A 19,216-nucleotide genomic window follows, 5' to 3' on the forward strand; every position below is an offset into this window, starting at 1 on the left:
AGCCTGCATAGGAGTGCATTACAATACGCACTCCTATGCAGACGGCCGCGGTTTGGCCGCGCGAAATCTCGCGCGACAAACAAACGGCGGCATGTCCTATTTTTGTGCGGGGCTTGCCTTAAGCCCATATTGTGTTCTGGTTTATTTTTGTTTTACAATGAGTACTGGCTGATTTTGGGCAACATCGGTTGAGCTTTATTATCGACATACACCCATTATTACTACAACTATACACCAACCTATAAACGGAATTTGCAAGCAGTAACTTTGTTGCAGAAATTTGTGACTGTTCCATTCCTCTGCATGTGGTTTGCAGAAATCCATGTGCTTTTCACCAAAACAACATTGTTCAGATGAAAGAAGTTGATTTTAAGTCAACAAATCTGTCAAGTGTGAGTTCCCCCTGACGGTCTGCTCACATGTACCATATACACTGCATATTTACCACCATAGATTCATGTGCGGAAAATATGCAGCATATTACAGTACAAGAAAAGTGGCTGAGATTTATTTAAAATCTCATGGAATTCTTGCAGCGGGATCTAACCCGGCCATCCGCAGGCGGCCGTAATGTCCATCTACAGATTTTCACTGCGGATTTCACCCTTTTAAATGAGCGGGATGAAATCTGCCGTGAATCCGCAGTAAATGCCGCATTCGCTGCAGAATTTTTGCAAAGCATGTGGGAATACCCTATTACTGGCATACCTTCTGTATTTACTCTTTACATACAAAAGCTCTTTTTTTTACAATGTATGTAAACCCAACTAGCGAGAACCACATGCATGTTATATGTTCTCCTGAGAACCTACAGATCCCACACAATGGTTGAGCTGTAGCTGACGTACTGTACAGGTGCACTTTATTTTTCTTATGTGTAACCTATACTTTTAGAGTACCTGATACACATGCCAAAATTATAGTTTACCAGATATGGTGCTGTTTTATATGGCAGACAGTTTTTCCTTGGATAGTTTCCAGCCCAACAGTCAAAACAAAGAGAAAGAGTGTAAAATGGGAGCAAAGCCAAATGAATTTGCTAAAGTAACAAGACATTCTATCATTTGGGTCTGAATTACAGGTTTCAGCAACAAATCTTATTGTGTAATCCGAGTCTGTTGTCTATTATGTGTGTTATGAATAAGACTAAGAGGACATTCACTTTTGTAATTATTTTATTTATTTTTGTCAACATCTTTGTTATATTAGTGGAAAAGGTTTCTCCATGTGTCATCGAACCCGAAGAACCACCTGCTTCATCACAAGAACTAGATGCATCTCTTACCCAGAAGCCTTTGCTGCAATCATCTCCTATTCTGGATTTCAATCACCTCCATCGAGATGTCAATTGGGACATACTGGAATCCGGGGTTATCTGCTTGCCGGGTGAGAATACTATTTAATGTTCTATTTCTTTTCTAATATAGTAACGTTCAAACATTGAAAAGAGGTTAAAAATCTGGAAGGGGCAAAATAAGCAACAATATGACATACATGCAAGCTATACAAAATATAGAGCACCTATTGGGGCAGATGAATTGTGATTGCATGTAGATCTTAGTTGTAAAGTACACCAAAATTAAAGGGCCACTCTGGCAAAAACACATTTTTCATACCTACCCCCTCACTTGATTGCCTGTGAGACTCTGAAGGTCTCCTCTGTGTATTGCAGCCACGTCCATACAGCGCAGCCCCCTGTCTGATACTTATCAGTCACCATCTTGAGAGTGAGATTTTTTTACTTTCACGTCTATCCTATGATGCATCAGCACAGCATTAGCAGAGGCTATACCTTTTTTTGCCTGCTAGGTGTACAGTTTAATTATAATTTTCTTCTATATTCACCTAAATAAGCTGCAGACCATAAGTGTACAGTCAGGAGGGTGAGCAGTGATCTCCTCAATTATAGCTGTGTGATCATCATCAGTAACTGTGACAGGATGGTCTGTATCCTCCTCTAAACAGTTTTTGTAGTAAATCCATGTAACGGCATCCCACAAATTGAGAAATTGACTAGAAAATTAATCCACAACCCCAATTAGATTTGAGCTGGTCAGAATTAGGATCACATGATTATTTGAGGAAAAAGAGGCTAGATGTTTCTTAGAGAAATAACTAACCAAGGTAACACTAGCTCACTTATATATACTGATGATATAGCTACATAGAGCATGAATTTAAAAAAAAAATCATTAGGGTGCCCCTTTAAAATGTGACAACATGCTAAAAATCGTGCCAAAACCTTAGCGCAAACTAAGACATCCAATATGTGGTATAAAATTGAACAAAGGTTTGTCAAGATATGCAAAAATCAACATATAGCCATTGTGATAAATTTTGGTTCATTTTTAGACTACCTTGTCTAAGTTTATACTGTATAGCTATTATGGTCCTTTTACATGGGCTGACTGTTAGACCCGGGCGTTCTATAAACACTAGTCCGCCCGACAATCGGGCCATGTAAAAAATAAACAGCCAATGAGCAAACGCTTGTTCATTGGTTGATCATGACATTTAGATGAGAATAAAGATGCTCACTGGTCGGCTACACGTCTCCCCATGTAAATTGAGAGATGTACCGCCGATCATTGACAGCTGTGTGGGGACAAATGATCATGTTAATGATTGGTTGTCCAAGAAAAAGCAAATAATCTGCCCATGTACATGGAGAAAACATGTTGGTTAATGTTTTAGCACAGGCAGACAAAAATGTGTCATTGGGGCACATAGTTACCAATCAGATTCCAACTTTTATTGTCATAAGGTAGGTTTTGGGATCGGTATGTGACTATTATCTACTAAAAGATCGTAGGATGTAATGCTGAAGAATCATAATTTATACCGCCCACTGATAGTTACATTAGCCAGTGAAACAGATCCCTTCAGCTCCTTTAGGGATAATAAAAAGAATAAAGTGTACTATAATATATGGTGGCAGCTTAATTTTTTTAACATGATAATAATGATGCAAAACTAGTATAATTGTAATCCTTCACTTAGTTCTGAATATGGCCTGATATTATTAGCCCATATACATGACTGATCATCCTAAAATAATCTATTCTCTGAACAGGTAGTTATTAGCTATATATAGTAATCATATAAGAATATGTATTTATGGTTTCTCCATCAGCCCACACACATACCGGGATGTATTTCCAAGTGCTCAGTTATTAACATTTTACTGACTGACAAGATTGACTGACAACAGGATTATATAAGGTTAAGTTCACACAGGAACATATGAAAAACAAAAAAAGCTGCAGAAATTGCAGATGGAAACGCTGTGAAAACACCACATGTGCAAATGCATTAACAGTTCTACCTGCTTGTGTGGGCAGAACATGGGATCATTCAAACTATACAGAACAATTTGGGGAAAAGGAAGTCCAGTAATAATCCCCACAGCTACCAATTAGATTACAGCTGCTATTTTTCTGAGTGCCAGTTACAATTGTCTTCCCCCACCCCCAGTGCCCAAATCATGCTTAAAAGGGTCTTCCAGGGAGAATACTATTGATGATGTATCCTCTGAGCTGGGGTCCATCGCTCGGGACCCCAACCGATCAGCTGATTGTGCGCCCTCTGACAACGCCACAATTACACAGGGGTCGGAGCGGAAGTCTCTCCTCCAACCTCTGTGAAGTGGCCGTCGCTTGTAACTGCAGATGCAGCTGGTATTGAAATCAATGGGAATCGTGTTTGCAGTTACAAGCGCCGGCCACTACATAGAGGTTGGAGCAGAGACGTCCGCTGCTTCCATTCCGACCCGTGTAATTGTGGCTCTGTTAGCAGGCGCACAGTCAACTGATCGGTCAGAGTCCGACTTGAGGGTAGGTCATCATTAATATTCTCCCTGGGAAGCCCCTTTAATTCCTAAACCCGATGGTGTTAGGTTATGTCTCTGAGCTCCTTTCAGAACTGGTTATTGAAGTTTATGCCACATCTAAATGCTTGTAAGCAATTGCTTCTTTTTTAATGGTTTAGGATATCACTAGGATATACCACCAATGTCAAATTGGCAAGACTGAGCCCCCACAATGATAGCTGAAACAAAGTTGCACAGGACTTTACTTGGACCATTGCCACTATATTCTAGCTATTGGCAAGGGTCATACTGGTTTGTCGTTGGTGGCATATCCTAGGTATAGTCTGCTATTGTCTGTGGTGAACCAGCCTCAGTTTTTATAGTTTCCGTGTTTGTAATTTCTGAACTAGCTTCAGCAGATCACATATATTATAGCACTTCTAGATAATACCTAGTAATATCGTAATAATAATACTATTGGTACCTTGACTGAGTAATCTGCAGTCAAAAAAGGAGAAAAAAAAAAATATATATATATATATATATTGTATGCTTGAGGCCCAGTGTTCTATGAAAGAGTCTTGGTCAACTGTTTCCAATTATTTGTTGTATTTCTGTACAGGTGCACAGGACAAAGAGAAGAGAGCGCTGGTACTTGTATCTCCTTCTAAAGCTGTGGGAGAATACACTCAGAAAAATATTCAGGAAGCAATGTTATACTTGTTCTCTCTTCTCAGGTAAGGATTGCACAGGAGAATGATAATAAGGGGACAGATAAACAACTGTGCTGCAAACATATTATCCCCTTCCCCATCATACATACAGCTATACATGTCCTAACTACACATACCCCATGCAGTTAGGACGTATATAGCCATGCACAGCATATTCTATGTTTGCAGCGTGCTCGGGAGTCAAACCCATTTCATACATGGCAGGTATCGGGTGTGTTAGACAGCCAACACCCACCCTCAATGACAGTGATTGGAAATAACTCTCAGTTCCAACAGCAGCATTTAAAGATCCTGATCGATCGGGATTTAAATCTCCTAAGCGGCTCTTTTGATTTCAATGAAAACTGCGTCTGCAATTATAAGCGCTGGCCACTACACAGGGGTCAGAATAGGAGCTTCTGCTCTGACCCCTGTGTATAGCGGCGCTGACAGCATGCGTATTTCTGCCTGGAAGTCCCTTTTACGTGGGTTGATGATTTGCCAGTTATAACGAGCATCTACTGACATATGGCAGAGGATGGCTTGTATGCGAACAAATGATCCTTACTTCCAACAATCATTCCCATACAGATAATAATTTTTGGTACCTCATCCCTCTGTTAAATGGGGAGTATGTGCTGCTGACAAGCATTTTCATGTCCGCATGGGAGATCCAATCAGCTGACAAACCAGCGTTTGCTTGTTAATTACCTGATTGCTGGCGTATTCAGATCAGTAATCGGATAAATGAATGTTTGGGCAAATATTTTTACCCAATTATGGATATGAGTAAGAAGGCATTTAATCTAGTACTGAGCAATACTTGTGTAAAAGGACATATTGAGTAAAAAGTATTGTCCCAAGAAATTAAATATTTTAATATAATCAGTCTGAAATGTTGGATGTGTCTACAGATTTTCCAATTTTGTTTCAGGTCTGATCTACGTGATTTAGGTATGACCCTCCTTGTCGATCTGCGAGACTGTACTTCTGACTCTGAGACTTTCCTTCAAGTGCTTCATGAAACTAAGGTAAAGTGTGTTCCCTTTTATAAGACTATGATAATCAAGCTAAGTGTGAATTATTTAACAGGCAACAAATGTATAGTACATTGGAAATGGGCATTTCCAGGAAGCTGGGATTTTATAGTATGACTAAATGCTTTTATTTAGAATGATGTGTGAACATAACTCTGTGTCAGTCCAATACTGCCTTAAATCATACTAAGAGATAAGGTATTTTATTTCACAGGACTCCATCCATGCTTGCATAAAATGCACTTTAATAGTATGCGATACAGAAAACTCTGCTCTGGTACGAAGTGATCTTTTCAATGCACAGGTAAGAATATTAGTTCATTACATGTAAATCAACAATTAAATCAGGACTAGTTTTTCCTTTTTAACCCTTTGCAATCCAATTTTGGATTCAGGGTTTCCTAGGGGTCTGTCTCTTTATGCCATTTTACAATGGCGCCATCTGCTGGCTAGAGCCAGTACTGTGTTATGGGACATGCCGGAGAGGCCCCCCCACAACAGAGCAGCCAATAATATACAGTAAGAATACCCTGCCGTACATCTTCCGACATCGGAGCTGTACAGGCTTCAATCAAAATGTCTTCAGACATCAGATAGTGGATTGAAAAGGGTTAAATGCAATTTTACCATTTTTAGTTAGATAAACAAAGCTTAGTCTACATTCACACTTGCACTGGGATTCTATTAGGGTTTACGTTTTTGTACTACACTATGGGAGAAGAAAAACAGTGCCAGACGGACCCCATTGATTATAATTAGGTCTGTCCATGTTCCTATATGCTCTTTGGCATTTTCCTTGATGAAATAGCGCAGATTGCTGTGCTATTTCGTCCAGGACTTTCTGCTGGAATTGTTCCGAAGACTCTGAACAGAGCTCCAATGCAGATGTGAATATGGCCTTAGTGAAGACATTAAAAGACCTTCCATTTAGTCTGCCCTTTTATGTTATTTACTTCTCTATTTACTTTTAAGTTTAGTTTTTTTTAAATTTCAATAAAGAGTTGAGTACAGTGATCCCTCGTCTATCGCGGCTGTTACGTTCCAGAGACCCCTGCGATACGTGAAAATCCACAAAGTAGCAGCGTTATATTTACACTAATTCCATTAAATACAGAATTCAATTTAACCCATTCCCGCTGCAGGGCGTAAGTTTACGTCCTGGGAGCGGGGTACTTCCCGCAACAGGGCGTAAACTTACGTCCTGGAGATAGCGCTGGATCACATATGATCCAGCGCTATCCCGCAGCGGGAGCCGGCTGTCAGTCACAGCCGGCGTCTCGCTGCAGCAGCGGGGGGACATCGGAGATGCGCCCGCCACTTTTAACCCCTTCCCTGCCGCGATCTAAGTAGATCGCGGCAGGGGAAGAGTTCACAGCGGGAACGCGGCTCCCTCTGTGTCTCCGGCCGGAACTCGCGATGTCATCGCGAGAGCCCGGCCTGTCACCATGGCAACAGGACGCCAGACACTGGCGTCCTGTATTGCCTATGCCTGAGATCGCTGTATGAGCGATAAGGCATGGGAGAGCAGTAGCTCTGCCATGCCTTATGACAGCGATCATCAGGGCAGTGATTAAAGTCCCTCAGAGGGACACAAACAGTGTAAAAAAAAAAAGATTTAAAAAATGAATTAAAATAAATGTAAAAAAAGAGTAAAAAAACCATTTTTTATGCTTTTTCTCAGATTAGCATAAAAAAAGGTAAAAAAAAAATAAAACCCCACATATTTGGTATTGTCGCGTCCGTAACGATGCGTACAATAAGTTGCACATGCTTTTGACTGTGCACCGAAAAAAACGCTAAAAAAAAAGCTAAAAAACTGAGGCAAAATGCTCATTTTTAGCATTTTGCCTCACTAAAAACGCAATAAAAGTGATCAAAAAAGTCATATGTACGCCAAAATGGTACCAATAAAATCTACAGCTCGTCTCGCAAAAAATAAGCCCTCATAGACCTCTGTACATCAAAAAATAAAAAAGTTACGTGACTTTGAATGCAGCAATTTAGAATAGAAAAAAGATTTCCAAAAAAAAGGGTTTTTATTGCAGAAAAGTGGGAAAACCTAAAAAAAATGTTAGAATTTTGGTATCGTTGTAACCGTACCGGTCTGCAGAAAAAATGGAAAGTCTCATTTATGCTGCATGATTAACGGTGTAAAAAAAAAATAAAAAAATCTATGGCAGAATTGATGCGTTTTCTCTCTCTGCTATCATTAAAAAAAAAAAAATAATTTTACAATATAGTCTATGTACCCAAAATTGGCATCGATAAAAACTACAGTTCGCCACGCAAAAAACAAGCCCTTATACGGCCGCGTCCACGGAAAAATAAAAAAGTTATGGCTTTTGAAAAATGGAGATGGAAAAATACCAAAAAATCGCTTGGTCCTCAACGCCAAAATAGGCCATGTCATGAAGGGGTTAAACTTACTACCTTCATCCACAAAGCCCTCCACAGCGCAGCGCCCCCCTATATTGCCTCCCTCATCTCAATCCATCACCCAGCCTGGGCTCTGCGCTCGGCAAATGAAACTAGACTGCACATTTGCTGAAGGCTTCATGTGCACATTTAATTGCTCTTAAGTACCTGAGTAGCTACTTAAAAGTTTATGCAAAATGATCGCTCAAAGCTGTCACTCAAACTGTCGTTTGAGCGATCATCGCTCCGTGTAATTGGGCCTTCAGTTGCGCTTCTTTAGGTCTTAGTCACATGGGTGTTTGTACGCATGTCTGTCAGTTCCGTTTGCCGGACGCATCTAAATAGAACCAATGCTTTTTAATGGGAACGAGCACATGTGCGAATTTTACATGCACACAAACGCATGCGGCGAAAATTATAGGACAGGGACCATTTAGAGACAGCTCTCAGTAATTGAATGACAGCTGAGAGCTGCTTCTAAATGGTCCCTGCGCTCAGCCAATCAGAGGCAGCACTCCCCCATTCATGAATTCACAAGGACCAATCAGAGGCGGCTCTCAGCTGTCATTCAATAGCTGAGAGCTGCCTCTGATTGGTCAGAGTGCTTAGCCAATCATAGGCAGCCTTTTCAGCAGGCGGGGATTTTAAAAATCCTCAGAGCAGTGCAGGAGAAGAGACGGCTAGATGCGGCTGACCCCGGCAGCTGCAGAGAGGTGAGTATACATTTTTTTAACACATTTTTGGATGGATTTTCAGGGAAGGGCTTATATTTTAAGCCCTTCCCCGAAAATCACTGCAGGGCTTGCCGGCAGCCCATTACTTTCAATAGAGCCGGCTGTATTGCCGGCTCTATTGAATTCAATGGGAGAACATCGCTCTCCTCTGTCACAGCTGTGGCAAAGGATTTCTTCATCTCCGCAGAGAGTCCCATTTTCACTAGACACTGTGACAATGCTGTCACAGTGTCCAGTGACAAAGGGACTCCCCGCAGAGATGAAGAAATCCTCTGTCACAGCTGTAGCAGAGGATCGCGATGTTCTCTGTATGCCATTGGGGTCGGCGCTGCTGACGCCGGCCCCATTGACTACAGGTGAAACCCCTGGATATGACAGCATCCAGGGGTTTCACATCCAAGAAATCCCCTGCTGCAGCTGTCACAGGGAATAGCGGGCAGCACTCTTTTTGAGCGGATAAACGCTGCTAGCAGCGTTTTTTCCACCGTGACGCTCACTTCGGTCACACGAGCCGTTCATAAATTTGTGCGTCAAAACGCCCGTGTGACTGAGGCCTTAATGCAGTGTGATAAGTAGGGACCCTTCACACGGGAGAAAATATTGCGCCACAGTGTTAGAGGATACCCCTCCTGCAAAATATTCAGCCCCAAAATCAAGACTACTAATGTGAAGATTTTGTTGTGAAATTGAAAATAGGAGAATCCTACTGACAATTCAGCATCAAAATCCGCGGTTAGCAGAGTGGATTTTGGTGCAGAATTCAGGGACGGCATATTCTACAACACTATTGCGGAATATTCCATCCCGTATGAAAGGTCCCTTAATGCTTCTTCCATTAGATTACTACAGTGACTGGTGTAAGGGATCTCTTACATGGGGCAGTGATCTTCACAATCATTAGCCAGTGTAAACATGTCAAGTGATGGAATGATGAACGATAATTTACTTGTCACCACATCTTTCATGCTGACCTAAACAATCATTGTTGGTTAGCAGTAAATCCACAGGTGTGACCCAGCATCAACAAGGCTGCAGCCCAGTACCAGTACTAGTTCAGTAAAGCACTGCATTCAGCAATATTTGTATGTAGATTTTTATTTTTTTTTTACTGCAAATTGATGTTCAAAATTGCCTCTTTGCTTTAAGGTTATGCAAAGTCTTGTTGGAGCCCAGCACAAAGAATGGCATTGATGGGATATATTTGACAAACACACACCTATGATCTTCATCAATGTTTCCATATCCCAGAAAATGTTCTTGGACCGCGCAGCCTTAGCTTAAGTGTGAATAAGGAAACTTTCCCCTAGAATGGAAAATCTGCACTTTCATTTATAAGTCAACAGTTGGTTTTACTCAGACATTTTAGAGAGAAGACATAATTCAACCCAGGCAGAAAAATGAAATACTCTTCATATTAAACCTCTGTAGGATAAATGGATTGTTTCTGTATCTTGTCTGTGTCGATTTGAACCTAGTTCGCCTCTTTGTTTTCTTTAGGTGGTAGAAACGTCAGAGCTGACAAAGTATGTTGAAGCTGAAGAGTTGCCAGAAAGTCTTGGGGGAGAAAGGCCATATGTACACGAGGAGTGTGTGAAGAGCCAGCGGGTGAGATGAAAAGCTCCGTTTATGTTTTAAAGTCCAGATCCACGCATCATCAACAATCTGAAATGGCTGTATTTGAAGCTGTCATTGCCAGCGTAGATATTAAACATACATCACATGACGGTAAAGCACGTCGTGGTGGATAAATCCTGATTTATGAACGACTTAGTCAAAACCAGATGGTTTGTAAGAGATTCAAAACTTAACCAAACAGTCACATCTGGCACAACGGGCTATATCTGTCTCAGATGTCCAAATGAAAACAGGAAAAGTACATTCACTCCCGCAGTGTTATATGCAGCGCCACTAACTATAGCACTTATTTCATGTTTCTTTCTTCCACATGGTTATAAATCTTTAATTAGTTTTTCTAATGTTCAGTATTATTTTGCAGAGATTGGGGTGTGCCGTCTAACTCGTGAACGTACGGGCCATAACAATTATTATTGATCCTGTAGACTATAACATTTTGCCTAGAGACGACAGAAAACGAGAAATATAAAAGATGGTGTAGCGTATTTTTCCATGGGATTGAAAATAACAATAAACTCTCTAAAACATGCTACTATCAATATATACTTGAGTTATATTACTATTTCTAAGGGCTTATTCCGACGTGCGTGTATCGGTCGGGTTTTCACGCCCTGCTGATATACGCTGTCTCTGTCTGCAGAGGGAGGAGGTGGGCCGGGCCAGGAGCAGTTCACTGAGTTCCCGCCCTCTCTCCGCCCCTCGTCACTATTTGCAATGGGAAGGGGCGGAACTTAGCTCCACCCCAGTCCTGCTCCTGCCATGGCAAACAGTGGTGAGAGGCGGGAGCTCAGTGCACTGCTCCCGGCCCGCTCCCTCCCCCTGTAGAGAGGGATAGCATATTTCAGCCAAGCGTGAAAACCCGGCCGATATACGCACGTCGAAATAAGCCTTAAGACCCATATAATGCGTTTTAGGCAGCTTCCCCCCTCTGCAGGATCAATTTCTTATTGTCATTTTTTTCCCGAGTAAAATTCCAGAAGGGCAGACATTAACTGCTATGATGTCTCCCATACACAACACATAGAGAGCGGCGTATTATAGCGCACATATTATAGCGCTGAGTAGGTGATAATTAAACCTGAAGATGTGAGAGATGTTATAGTATGTCCTGTCTCCTGTATGTCTGCAGATATTTCACCACCATTTCTTTCTCTCAAACACACATAGAAGCAGCAGCATGGAGCAAATTATACAGCAGTGATGAGCAGTATAGCTGTGACTGCAGTACCGAGCTAGAACAACAGTAAGGGCTTGTTGACACTGACATAAGCGCTTATTGGCTGCACAAACACGCTTCGTGTTTGTGTGACCGACTTGCGCTTATGCCCGTTCTGTATATGTGCAGTAAATGTGCAAGTTTTCTGTGTATGTCATGCACATTTAGGGCTATTTCCTGTTTGCGCGCGTTTTTGTGCACGCAAATATCATTGAATAGAACCCAGGGTTTTTTCTCATAATCGCGTTTTTCCCGTGCATTTTGTGCGTACGCAAAAAAATAGGACCTGCTCTATTTTCTGCTTTTTGCGCAGCAATGGCCCCATAGAAGTCTATGAGAGGTGTGCAAATAAGCAAGGGGAAGGGTGAAACACTGTGAAAAACGCAGAAGAAGAAGACAGCTGGACCTTATTAGGCTTTAATAGCCAACCAATTCCGTGGAAAGGTAGTGTTACGCTCGCGTGTGAACGGGCCCTGCAAATATTACAGTAATATGCGCTCACATAGCAGGCTGATTACGTGGTTCTTCAAACATTGTGTGCAAATACGCTGTGCTGCAGCGAGCATATTTGCGCAAACCCTTGTCTGAAGGAGCCTTTACACATGACCATTGATTTCAATGGGACTCTTGAGGTATCCAAATGTGCAGGAAGATAGCCTTTTTTCATGAGATCACACATTCCATGATATAATACACTCATGAGAATGAACACATTGAAAGCAACATTTGTGCGCATAATACACTGTGCAAATACGTTCGTGTGGACGAGCCCTTAAAGGGATTGTCCCAAGAATTTTAACTTATTCCCTATATTAATGGATATGTCTGATCGGTGGGCGTCTGAGAACTGGTACTCCACTGATCAAGAGAACCACGAATCCTATCTCTCCCTTTATTAATGGAGCGGTGGCTGAGCATGTTTGCTGCCGCTCTGTTCACCTCTATGGGACTTCTGGAGATTGCCAAGCGCTGCAATCTGCATCTCTTCAGCAATCCCATAAAGATTAATGGAGAGGTAGTGTGCATGCTCGGCCACTTCTCCATTCAAACAATGGGACGCAGCGGATCAGTCATTAGTGGAGGTCCCGGTAGTCAGTCTCCTGATCAGATAAGTTAAAATCTTGGGATAACTCCATACAGCACCATGAACTAAGTATGGTGCTGTTAGGGGTTGTGACAGAGAGCTGGGTAAAGTATTCTTTATACTTACCCACTCCCTGATTCCAGTGCTGTCAGCTGGTGAACATCGAGCAGCACATGGAATCTGACTCTTTTCTCCCATAGACTTGTTGTAGGTGGCAGGTTCCCTTTAAGTAGTAGGAGCAGCGTCTTTTTGTGTATCTCCGTGAGTGGTTGCCGCTCCTGTCCTAGCTCCCTTCGCCCTAGACATCTATGAGCTGCAGTTCTAAGCCTGATCTGTCAGTGAGTTTGATAACCCATCACCTCGCTGGGGATTGGTGTTGGCAGTGAATTTCGAGTGAACAGTTTACAGATCGCTCCTCAGGCTCCGTCCACATCTGCATTCTGGTTTCTGTTGTAAACAGAAATTCACAACACAGTACTAGTTCTGTCGCATGATGGACTCCAACGGAATCCAATGACTTATAACGGGGTCCGTTGAGTTCTGCTGCAGTGTCCATTGAAGCCTCTGACACAGCTATGAGCAAAACCTAAAGGTCCTTTTACACGCAAAGATAATCTTTCAAACTGCTGAAAAATTAAAAGCTTTGGGGTCCATTTACACAGGACAAATGTCGGGAAATCGATGCCCTACACTTGTTCCTGTGTGTCCGCGCTCCCGTAATGGTATGGGTAGACAAAACTGAATTATGAGGGAGCTTTCTCTAATACCGGGTGAAGGATGCACGCTATTCCCAGGTTCTGGATCCTGAATCAATCAGCATATAACATCCACAAGAAAGTTCAAAGCTGCGTCCAGGGGTGTTTCAAATTAAATCACTCACAGTGTCCAGTGAAGGTCATATTTATTGTGCCCAGAAACGACAACATTTCGACCGCATTGGCAGCTGTCTTTGTCAAGTCCATACATACACCACAAGTGACTCTAATATATATCCACAGACAAAGACTTAATAGCCAGTCCACAATCCCAATACAATTACAATAAAACATACCTCCAGAACCAACGTCCTGGTTAGTGGATCGGGGTACTGGATGCAGGTGTCATAGTCTGAACAGATTGTCCATAATACAATATCGCACACTCCACCTGGTATCTGCCTCCCACGGTGTAGCGAGCGCATGCGCGAGACATATCTTGCTTCTCGCGTTAAGTGTCGAGAGCACCTGACCAGACCACATACTGACCAGTGCCACAGAACGCTCAAAATCCCCGCCCATCTACTGGCATCATTACAAGCACATGCGCGGAATTCGTCAACACTCGGGTGATGTATGGTCATAGCCCTTACATACACAGCGCATGCGTGGGATCTACTCCTAACTCAGCACAATGGCTGATATATCAGGGTTCCCACACACATTGCCATGGTAATACTGGCCACTAGCGCATGCGTGGACCCAAACTGCTGAACCCAATGCTGTCACATGGGAGCTAGTATTGCTGGCAGTACTGAACAGCCGCTATTTAAACTGAACGATGAGCTGATTGTCAATCGTTTATGCAGCATTGGGGCGAGGGAAAGCGAGGAGAGAAATATCCTGCCCTGCCCCGCCCCCCTGCTTGCCGCTCTGTGAGCCAGCCTGCAATACTAGCTCCCCTGCAAGAGCATGGGAGCGCGGACACACAGGGACGAGTGTTGGGCATCGTTTGCTCGACATTCGTCCCATGTAAATGGGCCTTTAGCGATCTATTTGCATAAAGTGTTGATGGTTTTAATGACCATTAACATGTTACCATCTTCATTTGCATGTAAAAGGACCTCCAGGAGTTGTTTGCAAACAGCTGCCAACACATCTCATTGTTCTCCTCCTGGCTAGTGTAAACATGCCACGGGGAGAACATACTGCAGTCTATTGAAAGATGAGCCAACTGCATTCAAATGGAACATATTTGCTGAGTCTCTCAGTGGCTGAACTTTATGTGACGTAAAATCCATTGTTCAAATGAAAAGTGCCCGATGCCCACGGTTAGATCTAACGATTATCGCTTATTTTTGTCCGTTTGGACGAATGTTGCGTGTTATAGGGCATTAAGGGCTATCTCAGGTAATGGGGAAAGAGGTGTCTGATAAGTGGAAATACAGGCTTTTTTTCTTTAAGATATTCGTAATTTGTTATCTGGGCTTGTACTACTGATTTGTGGGAAAAAAATGAAAACAGTTAGGCCTCCTTCGCGAACATCCGCTGCGTTGCCCGCAGCTATTAGGTTCTATTGAACCTAATAGCTCAGGGCACACGGTGCGGAATTCCACTGCAGAATTACGCACCATGAAATCTCCCGTTCTCACCCGCGGCATGCTCTATTTGCCGCGGGTGTATGCGCTGACGGCTTCCATTGCAGTCAATGGAAGCCGTCCGTTCACGCTATCTCCTGCTGTAACACAGCGGAAGATAGCGTGAAAACGCTTTCCCGCCTACCGCCGCTGCGTCATATGACGCGGTGGGCATGTCATGTGACGCGGCAGCGGTGGGCGGGGAAGCGTCATGCGGGAGTGAAGACGCCGGACACGCTGGTAAGTATGGGGTCTCTGGGGGGCGCCGTGACGGGCTTCGCCGCGGAATATTCCGCGGCGGAGCCCGTCACGCTCGTGTGCAGGCGGCCTTACTGTTTAACCCCTTGATGAGTTGCCCATTTTATATCCTACCAATCTTTCATTTTTTTGCGGTGTCACATTCCAGGAGCCATAGCTTTTTAAGTTTCCTGTTGGCATAGCCATAGGAGGGCTGTTTTTTTAAGAGATAAGTTATACTTATTACATATAATGTGTTGTATAACTATAAGAAAATTTGGGGCTGCGATTGGGAAGACAGAAGAAATTTTACAATTGTTTTTGTAATGTTATATTTCTGGCTTTCAGCATGTAGAATAAATAATGTGATAACATTATCCTCCGAGTCAGCACGATTCCAGTAATACTACATTTATTTTTTATATTTTGCTATTTTGTACACTAAAAACACATTTTTTTACATCTGTTTTCGTGTCGCCGCACTCCAAGAACCATAACATTTTTATTTTTCCATCAACAGAACTCTATAAGGCCTTGTTTTTTTACAGGATGAGCTCTACTCTTTTTTTTGGGAACATATAACATCTTAATCACCTTTTATTCCATTTTTCCGGAGATAAGATTTACAAAATCTGCAATTCCAGCATGTTTTCTTATTTGTTTTATGGTGATCACCGTGCAGTATAAATAATATGGTAAATTAATTCTACAGGTCAGTACAATTATGTCAATATCAAATCTATATAGTTTTTTAAAATATCTTCCCACTTTTTTGGTTGATGGGATTTGGAGCACACCCGTCAGAATAGCTAATCAATGTGCAACTAATGTCTAGAAGACAAATAAATAGTTTATAACTAGAGATGAGCGAGCACGCTCGGATAAGTCAGTTACTCAAGCGAGCCTCGCTCTTCTTGAGTAACTGTATTCTTGTCTGAGTGTGCTCTGGGGGAGGCGAAAGAGAGAGAGATCTCTCTCACTCTCTTCCCCGCTAACCCCCGCCGTCCACCCCACCCTCACTTCCCCCGACCACACTCAGACAAGAATGCAGTTACTCGAGAAGAGCGAGGCTCGCTCGAGTAACTGACTTATCCGAGCGTGCTCGCTCATCTCTAGTTATAACCTAAGGTAAATTACTCTAACAAAACAGTATTGTTTATGCATCCATCATTTTTCCCTCTTGTAGTCTCTGTGGCGACTCCATTCTTTATGCTGTGATGTGCTTGACTCACTGGAGAAGGTCACACAAGAAGTAGAAGCGGAAATCACTGAGGTTGGTCATTCTATCTTTTTTCAAGGATAGCTAAGTAAAAACAAATTTGAGATGCCAGGAGTTTGTAATAGTGGGGGTTCGGGTACTGAGATCCTTATCAATCACTGAAAGGAACAGACAGAAATGCTCAGCTGAGAGCTATGTCCCCCCACCACCCCCCACGATCATTCAGTTGTTCAAATGACAAATCAATAGGTCTAAACGGAGCCTAAAAGACACACGGGGACAATGTGCATACCTTTCCCAGGGTTATGCTGTCTGTGATTCAGGTAGCATGAACCTGGTGTCTGAATCCCTTTAAGATGGGAGTAAAAGCTAATTACACTTTGTTGTAAATGAAGTCACATTCCCCTCATGTGGGACTGTGGAACCGCTTGTTATCAATATCTTTTTGTGCTAGGATATTCAGTGGTTAATTTCTCATCATCGAGATGCCATGAAGAAAACACTGACAGATGAGAAACTTCAAAGACTGCAAAGAGATGGAGGCACGCTTGTAGCAAGACTACAGAAGTCACCTTATCTGAGGTAATGCCAGAGCTTGGCTTCAAGGTCACATAGGAAAAGTCGGAGATTTGCATGCAGCTCATCTAGGAATATTCAGAAAAACATAATTCAGAGTGCTTTTTGATGTGCCATTAGTATGCAGCTTTTGAAGCTAATGTCAGGAGTGATCATACGGGGAGGGATATAGAGAGGTACACAGGTAAAATACTACGTCTCCACTTTTTTTGAGTCCACTCCTTGTTTTGGTTCCAAACATTGCATCAAAATGGCACCCGTGAAAGCACCCTTAGGAATAATTTCTTTGTTTATGTTGGCAGACTTTATGACCCAATCACCTTTGACAAGTATGAGAGGGTCGATGAGGCGCTGCATCGTCTAGTTCAGTTGTCAAACCAAAAACTCCAAGAGCTTGAAGCAAAATTGCCATCACCTGAGTGTCGAAACAAAACTCCTGAGGTATGATCTATTCTGCACAGTATAATGTAAATGCTAGTTCCTTTGAAAACATAAGGCCCTTTTACACGAAACGATTATTGTTAAGATTCTTGCTGGTTTTCAGGAATCTGAACGATAATCTTGTAAATGTTGCCAGAGACTGAACAAGCAATATTTGTTCGTTGTTCAGTTTCAGCAGGCATAAAAATCAAATGATGATTGTCCTGTGTGAATAGGGTCGGGCAACCGGAGCTATTGGCGTCTATTTACTGAGGGATCATTGCTCCTATGTGAAAGCACAGGAGCCATTATCGTAGGGACATCTATTGGACGCTTTAGCACCCAACAATCGTCCCGTGTAAAAAGACACTTACGGGATAGCTTTAAACATCAGTACTGTTTGTATAATAAAAAACACAGCAGACTGCATAACTATTGATTAAGGGGGCAAATTATTATAACTTCTAATCATATAGGTAAAAAGGGCATTACTGTTCATGGCAAATGCCAATGCAAAGCCTTTTTCTTTCTGTAACTTTGCATTTTAAATTTACATTTTTTTCAATAAAGCAGAAAATAGCAAAAATGACATTTAATGATTATGTATCGTTTTTGAAAGTCTTACTTTTTTTTGGGTGGCTACTTTTTCACACTCATCAAATTGACTGTGTTTTTACAACTAATTAGAGATGAGCGAGTATACTCGCTAAGGCACTACTCGCTCGATTAATGTGCCTTAGCCGAGTATCTCCCCGCTCGTCCATAACGATTCGGGGGCCGCCGCAGCTGACAGGTGAGTTGCGGCGGGGAGCGGGGCAGAGCGGGCGGGATAGAGAGATCTCCCCTCCGTTCCTCCCTGCTCTCCCCCGCAGCTCCCCGCCCCGCAGCGGCACCCGAATCTTTCGGGACGAGCGGGGAGATACTCGGCTAAGGCACATTACTCGAGCGAGTAGTGCCTTAGCAAGTATACTCGCTCATCCCTACAACTAATATTGGTACTGATGTACTGCTGTGTTCAGGCTGCAGGACTTTGTTACAGACTAAGGGCTTATTTAGACGACCGTATATCGGCTTAGTTTTCACGCCGAGCTGATATACGGTGTCCTTGTCTGCAGGGGGGGGGGGGAGGATGGAAGAGCCAGGAGCAGGAACTGAGCTCCCGCCCCTTCCCTGCCCATCACCACTATTTGCAATGGGTGATTAAAGTGATTTAACTTAATTGCTCATTGAAGTTCATAGGAGAATGCTAGCTTGTTTTTTTGCGCAGAAATATGCACAACATGTGCACGCAAATAATACAGCAAAAACACAATGCCCATCAAACAAATACACGGAGCAAATGCTTGCGTAAATGCACTTACACCCGTGTGAAGCCGGCCTAAGGGCATTTTAAGGCGTTCTACAGAGTTTAAAACTTTTAGATACTCGATAAATTTTAAATTTGACACAAACCATTTAATATCGCAAAGATGAAATATAGCCTTGAATTAGTGTTACACATTAAACAGAACATTGTCTTTTATATGTATGTGTGTAGTATGTGCTTTAAGTAATGATTAATCACCACACCGATACAAGTCATTGAAATTAATAGGACTTTACTGGATAACATTGTGGCCAGCATTTCTAGATTCCTGGTTATGAACATTTTATATGCTTGTAGGATTCTCAGAGTTTGTTGGAAGCACAAGGACATGGATTAGACATCCGAGGGGAAACCCAAGATGTAAGTTTGTGACACAATCAATGCCATGTACGATAGTTGTTAGGAGTTATACAGTACTGTGCAA

The 19,216-nt window shown here is 42.5% G+C and overlaps 1 protein-coding gene across 1 annotated transcript in view; it reads left to right on the plus strand.

The window, feature by feature from the left end:
* Positions 1-19,216, plus strand: part of ARHGEF40 (Rho guanine nucleotide exchange factor 40) — a 78,963-nt gene that overhangs the window by 20,642 nt on the left and 39,105 nt on the right. Inside the window, exons 4-12 of the mRNA XM_066603743.1 lie at positions 1,210-1,386; positions 4,431-4,545; positions 5,456-5,552; positions 5,773-5,862; positions 10,205-10,312; positions 16,398-16,484; positions 16,885-17,012; positions 17,309-17,447; positions 19,090-19,152. Coding sequence (XP_066459840.1) covers positions 1,210-1,386; positions 4,431-4,545; positions 5,456-5,552; positions 5,773-5,862; positions 10,205-10,312; positions 16,398-16,484; positions 16,885-17,012; positions 17,309-17,447; positions 19,090-19,152 — 1,004 coding nt within the window. The remainder of the gene's footprint in view (positions 1-1,209; positions 1,387-4,430; positions 4,546-5,455; positions 5,553-5,772; positions 5,863-10,204; positions 10,313-16,397; positions 16,485-16,884; positions 17,013-17,308; positions 17,448-19,089; positions 19,153-19,216) is intronic.

The sequence above is a fragment of the Eleutherodactylus coqui genome, chromosome 5 (assembly GCF_035609145.1).
Source record: "Eleutherodactylus coqui strain aEleCoq1 chromosome 5, aEleCoq1.hap1, whole genome shotgun sequence".
NCBI classification, from domain to species: domain Eukaryota; kingdom Metazoa; phylum Chordata; class Amphibia; order Anura; family Eleutherodactylidae; genus Eleutherodactylus; species Eleutherodactylus coqui.